General features: G+C 47.5%; 1 protein-coding gene across 2 annotated transcripts in view; it reads right to left on the reverse strand.

Moving 5' to 3' along the window:
* The window catches only part of CLIC4 (chloride intracellular channel 4), a 30,065-nt gene extending 24,650 nt beyond the window's left edge, over window positions 1-5,415 (reverse strand). Inside the window, exons 1-2 of one of the 2 annotated variants that reach the window (XM_050909771.1) lie at window positions 5,310-5,333; window positions 4,129-4,220 (exon numbers count right to left, since the gene is read on the reverse strand). Coding sequence is in view for 1 of the 2 variants with exons in the window: in XM_050909770.1 (XP_050765727.1) it covers window positions 5,310-5,381 (72 nt within the window). In the remaining variant the exon portion in view is untranslated. Of the gene's footprint in view, window positions 1-4,128; window positions 4,221-5,309 lie in introns of both variants that reach the window. The other variant, XM_050909770.1, reaches the window with a different exon arrangement.
* Between the last annotated feature and the right edge of the window lie 585 nt (window positions 5,416-6,000).

Consider the following 6,000-nt stretch of genomic DNA (forward strand, 5'->3'; position numbering starts at 1 on the left):
AAAGCATCAGGAACAAGACACTCGGACTGCTCAGATCCTTGATGTGCATTTACCCCTGACTTTTGATAGGTTCCAGGCCCTAAAGTTTGTCCCACAATACGTGCTCTGATACACAGGCTTCTCTCTCCCCTTCAAGCCTTCAATGCACAGCCTGAGACATTTCCCATCTGGGAAAACTGAGGACAGATTTGTCTTTTATAGCAGTATCTACGCTCCAAGAATGCATCTATGGCATACAGCACTCGTGTGCACCATGGAGCAAATGACTCAGAAGCACCACTGCAGATGACCATACAATCCCAGCCGGCAGATTAGCAGGCTGTGAAGAGCAATGAGTTGAAATTCAGGAACTCGGCCAGTTCTCAGGCCGCTTTGTGGGGAAAGGAGGAAAAGTGCACGAGTGTCAGACATCTTTCAACTGCAAAGACAGACACAAGTTCTCTTGACAATCTGAGCTGTCTAGGTGTTAATCATTGGCAAGGGGAGGATAGATGCCAGTGAATAAAACCATTACTGCTGAAGTGTATTCAGAAGCAATTTCTAACTGAAGAAAAGCTAACTCATCTGTGTAATCCCTTTGAAAATGATTGCTAGGAGTTTTTAAGCTTACTTTCCAATGTTTTGCAAAAAAATTAACATTCACACTTGAGACCATCTCTGTATTTTTCATCAATATTGTACAAAGTGCACCAATTTCTGTATTAGCAATCAGATGCAAATCAAAAAGACAAGGAGGTTTCTGGCTATGAGAACTTTCCCAAGTGGAATTTAAAGGAATACAGTTTGCTGGCCAGAGAAGGAAAAGGTCTGATTTATAACAACTAAGCACAGGATATTCCAAGATGGTTATGCCTCAGTTTATAAAGAGATCCCTTACAATACTCCAGTATTTGCTCACAAGAAATAAACCACTCACGAAGTTTTGCTATCTATACCAAACGCGTATCAAAGGCAGACTGAGAAAGTTCTCAGGTGCTGAGGTTATTACATCAAAACCTCCAAAGGATGATCTTGTACGTAAGGAGGAGACTTATCTAATAAGATTATCAAGTGACAAGCCTGCCCCGACAAGACTATCTCTGAGAAGCAACGTTGCATGTCTCTAGTCTTGTTATTTCCTTATATCGATGTTCCTTTTAATTTTACAGCTATATTGTAGTTGCCAAAAAAAACCCCCCAAAACAACCAAAAAAACCAAATTATGACAAAGAAGATCATGGGATGGTTTGTTATAAACCAATATACAGCAGCTATACTACTTCAGGATGACACATCAGAGCTTACGTAAGGATACGCGCAGGCAATGAGCAACCTTAAGACAAAGGCAGACCTGAATGCGTACAATTCAGACAAATCACACTCCTCTCACCCAGCCCTCAGCTAACATCAAGTCTGCTGCTAGAGATACAGATGCACACATCCCTTTCCTGCCACAGGCTCCAACATTTAACTGAACAAAACAGACCTAGATCCCAGAAGACAAACAGTTCACCTGCCAAATTTCTGTTTAATTCAGATACACAAAAATTTAGACAAGCTTCTGTTACAATCATTGGGAGCATTTGAGAGTAGGGTATTTATTAAATGTGAAATCACAGCTTTTTTTCTACTGACAGTACAATTCACAGGTAAACAGATAGTAGACACTATCTGATTTTCAAAACAGGTGCCCAATTTTGCAATGACATCTTATTTGAAAGCTGCCAGAAATCCAAGGTCTAATTAATTTGCAAGTATACACACGTTACACAGTTGAAGAAGAGAGCACCTTCCTTGATGGCTACCTACATCTACTGTAACCCATCTCATGCCAGCAGATATACGACTATGAGTTTCTTGTTTGTTGGGTTTTTTCTTTAACACCGAACTTGTTGATCATCTGTGTCTTCACCTTGCTATTACAAGAAGAATGCAATCACCAACTGCCCTCTGGAACACCAAGGGCTGAGCTTTGAGCAGCTTCCATCCCCATCTCCTTTGTACACTGTCTTAAAGAATCTGCACAAGTAGCTTTGTAAGCTCTCTCCTGTGGTTTCCACAGATGAGCGGTTCTATTTGACCAAGTCGGTCCACCACGCTTTTTATTTACAATAAAAATCCACACACGATCAACTAAATTGCACCTATTACAAGTGGCCTATACAAGTCGTATTCAGATCACAACGCTCGAGTTTCTGCATGCACGTTCATTACAATGCAGTCTTCACTACTCTAAAATGCCACAAGGGCATATAAAAATATTCTTGTTAGACAATGGAAGTGGGCCTCCCTCATTAATAAAACATGGGAACATATGAGGAAACTAAACGAAATCAGATACCTCACTAGTTTCTCCTAATCAGCTCTCAGAGGAAAGACCTGAAAAATATTTACACTTAGTTTAAAAGAGACCACAGGCAGCCCACCAGCACTGTAATGAAAAAGCTGCTGAAGCTACTCATTATATGAGACCAAGAAACAGATTATTCACCTCAGTTTCAGCACTGTAACACATTTTCTTTCCTAAGTATCCTAATTCTGCACCTACGTTATCACAGACTATGAAAATACAAGTTACAGCAGACTGATACACTGTCTTCTTGAATAAATCAAAGCAATTTGCTGGTGACAAACAGCCCTATATAGTTATTCATAACTGAAACCTAACCATGTGTGTACTCCTCCCCATGCTGTGCCCATCCTATTTTGTTACTGATCACAATTTAATAAGATTCAAACCCAATATTTTGGGCACGAAGCCAAACAGTTTCTCCTGCTTCACAGGTTTGTTTCTCAAGCTTTAATCCATAGCTTTGTTTCATCTTAGTCTGGCTGCTACAATCCTTTGTACGCAGGTCATACAGTTACCGCCTTTCAGCCGCAGGCAATTGGCAGAGATTTCTTTTTTGGTCATGAAGTCTTTCCACTACCTCTACCTTAAGAGCTTCGCTGACTAACAGTGCACAGGTAGAACCAAGACCCCATGTACTGTTTGAAAAGCGATTAGCTACATTGCAAAATACTCTAACATTCGCCCAGTAACTTCAGACTTTTTCCAGATTGCACCCATAACCAGGTGAAAACTGTGCAACAGACAAAAGCAGACACTGAGCTTCCCACTTACAGGGGAAAAAAAAAATGACTACCTCAAAATCTAGTGCTCTTCTAGACAGACACTACTAGTTTTATTGAATAACCATAAATATGCTGCTTGCATTTTATGAAGTGACCGTCTTAATGAGACAGGTAGCAAACAAGATTTTCATTAGCTTTACAAAAACACTGTTCTGATAATATTTAACAGCTTCAGTAAAGTGTGGGACATGCAGCAACACCCAGATGAAACAACTATTTTGGTCTGTCTGCTGGGGTGGGGGCTGTTCTTCCTCTGCAGGATTTTACAGGGAAATAACCTTTACCTGAAGATCATGAAGGCAGACAAGAATAACTCCTTTTTTAACCTGAACTCTACCTAAGCGCAGACAGTATACAGCTTGCAGCAGTCATTCATAACACTGGGAAAAGGCTTCCTTGAGGGAGATACTACTCACTGATAATCCCAAATATAGCCTTCTTAAATCCATGCCAATAAAGAAGTTTCAACTGAGAGGGACAGAAAAATTCCCTGCTTTTCCCCTTTCATATACTCTCATATCTTTATTGGTCCAATACCGATTTAATCAGAATCAATACATCTTTCTCACAACTAATTTTACACCTTCTTCCATGCTACCCTTCGTGCATCAAATATCCTCTTTAAACAGACCCACAAAGTTTATTCCCCTTGCCCCCAAATCCTTCTGCCATCCATCACTGCTCTAATTTGTTTAAAAATAAGAAAAATCGGCCAACGAACTTTAGGACAGATGAAGATAAGTTGGCATGTTATATTAAAGAAGTACTGCTATAAATAATTCAAAGTAATCTGTAACTTAATTGCTGTACTAGTAAGTTCTAACCTCTACACTAAGAACCTAAATATTCTGACTAAAATCAGGTCTGGAATCCTCCACTGCAATGCTTTCCCTGGGTGCCGTTACTGCCTCTCGATACTACTAAAAGTCTGAAACAGGAAAAAAAAATCAACATTTTTAGAGTATCATTTAAGAAATAAAATCTATATTTAATAACTTATTTTTAAAGCTCTACCTAGTCTGCTGGAAATTTTCACGTTTGTCACCGTGGCTTTTACACTAAGCAATTCCCAAGATCTCAGGTGAAGGCTTTCCATTATTTTCTCACTGCAATAGAAAGAAACTTCATCTGAAGAATTAAAATACTTTTCTACAGAGGCTTTCTTCAAAGTAAGTTTAAGCACAGAAAGAAAAGATTAACACCATTTACTCTCTGCACTTTTGATATGAAGTAAAAGTAAGATGCTGCATCACTAGAGCCCCAGAGGATGCAAAATATTGCATCATACTGCAATATATGAATGCAAAACATGTGGAGATACCATATGGTATCTTTGCCAGATAAGGGCAGTACAACACATGCTCATTAATCTAGTTTGGAAGAAAGAAGGGTGATGCATTTACATGTTTCGTTTCTGACACAAAAGTAGACTTCTTAGGCGAGGGACTGAGTGAAAAGTATCTCGTATTTTTACTGCCTTCCTGCGCACACTTGGGCACACAATGCAGAGAGCTGAATCGCGAGGGCGATGTATTGTGGTGCACAGAGCAAGTTACTCCTCTCTGCTACCGATGCCCACAGTCCTGCCATGCACCAGCTGCAGCATCTGCTCTCGGGAAAGAATTTTCCAGCAAACGCACGCGGGCACACTTTTCAAAAGTGACTTATCCGCGGTCCGCATTATCGCTCGCTCCATCTGTACACCCTGATTCAGCCCCGGCTCCCCGCACTCCCTCCCCGCGCCGGGCACACACCCTCGCCTCCCCGCTGAAGGGCCCTTTTGTGCGCGGCAGCCCCGCACCGCGGCGAGCGACGGGGCGTCGCCCACAGCCGGGCCGGGAGCCGCCCTGAGGAGAGCCCCGCGCTCCCGGCCGCCCCGCCTCGCCCCCGGGAGTTTGAGGGGGGCAGAAAGGGGGTCTCCGCGCCCAGCACGGCGGGGGGGAGCCCCGACAGTAGGCGGGGAGCGGGGTGCCAGAGGCTGCGTCCCGTCCCCCCCGTGTCCTCCCCCAGTCCGCCGGGGAGGAGCGGCTCCGAGCAAAGTCGCTGAGGGAAACCTGGAGCCCCCGGGCGGGAAAACGGCGGCTGGGGGAGGGGGCGCCCAACGGTCGGAGCGCGCGCTCCGAGGGGAGAGGAGCGCTCGGCGCCGAGACGGGACTGGACTGGACTGGACGGAACCCCCCCCCCTCCCGCCTTACCTTGACGAAGAGCTCGATGACGGGCTCCTTGTCGCCCTCCTTCAGCCCGTTGACCGGCACGGACAGCGCCATGCTTCAACCTCCGCTCGCCTCGCCCGCCGCTGCCAGCCGGGACGGCGACGCCGCACCGCTCGCCTCACCCGCCCTGCGCGCGACTGCGGCCGGCCCCGCCCCAGCGGCCCAGGCGCCCGCCGGGGCCGGCGCGCGCGGGGGGGGGGGCGGGGCCGGCGCCAAAGGGGGCGGGGCCGGCGCCAAAGGGGGCGGGGCTGGCGCTGAGGGGGCAACGGTTTCCATGGCGGGCCCCAGGGCGCGGTGCTGCCGGAGGAGGGGGGGGGGGTCCCCGGCGGGCAGGGCCGGGCCGGGGGACCCCCCCGGGGCGGCGGAGGGACACCCCCGCGGTGGCAGGGGACACCCCCGGGGTGAGGCCGACGGCGGGCGCTGCCCGCTGCTGGTGCGGTGCCCGATGACCTAACGTCTGGGAGCGGCCTGCTTGGGCCCGGCCTTGGCGGAGGCCGCAGCCCCGTGGGCGCTGCCAGGCCCAGGGAGAGGGTCGTGTGTGTCGTGTCCGCCCCCCCCCTCCGCCATCGCCTCAGCCCCGGGGCTGCAGCCCGCCTCGCCCGCAGGGAAAAGCTTCAAAACTAGAAACTTCCCCCTCACGGCCCCGCTGCGCTCCGGGGTGCGGGACCCGCCA

Source organism: Gymnogyps californianus, chromosome 22, assembly GCF_018139145.2.
Source record: "Gymnogyps californianus isolate 813 chromosome 22, ASM1813914v2, whole genome shotgun sequence".
Taxonomy (NCBI): Eukaryota; Metazoa; Chordata; class Aves; order Accipitriformes; family Cathartidae; genus Gymnogyps; species Gymnogyps californianus.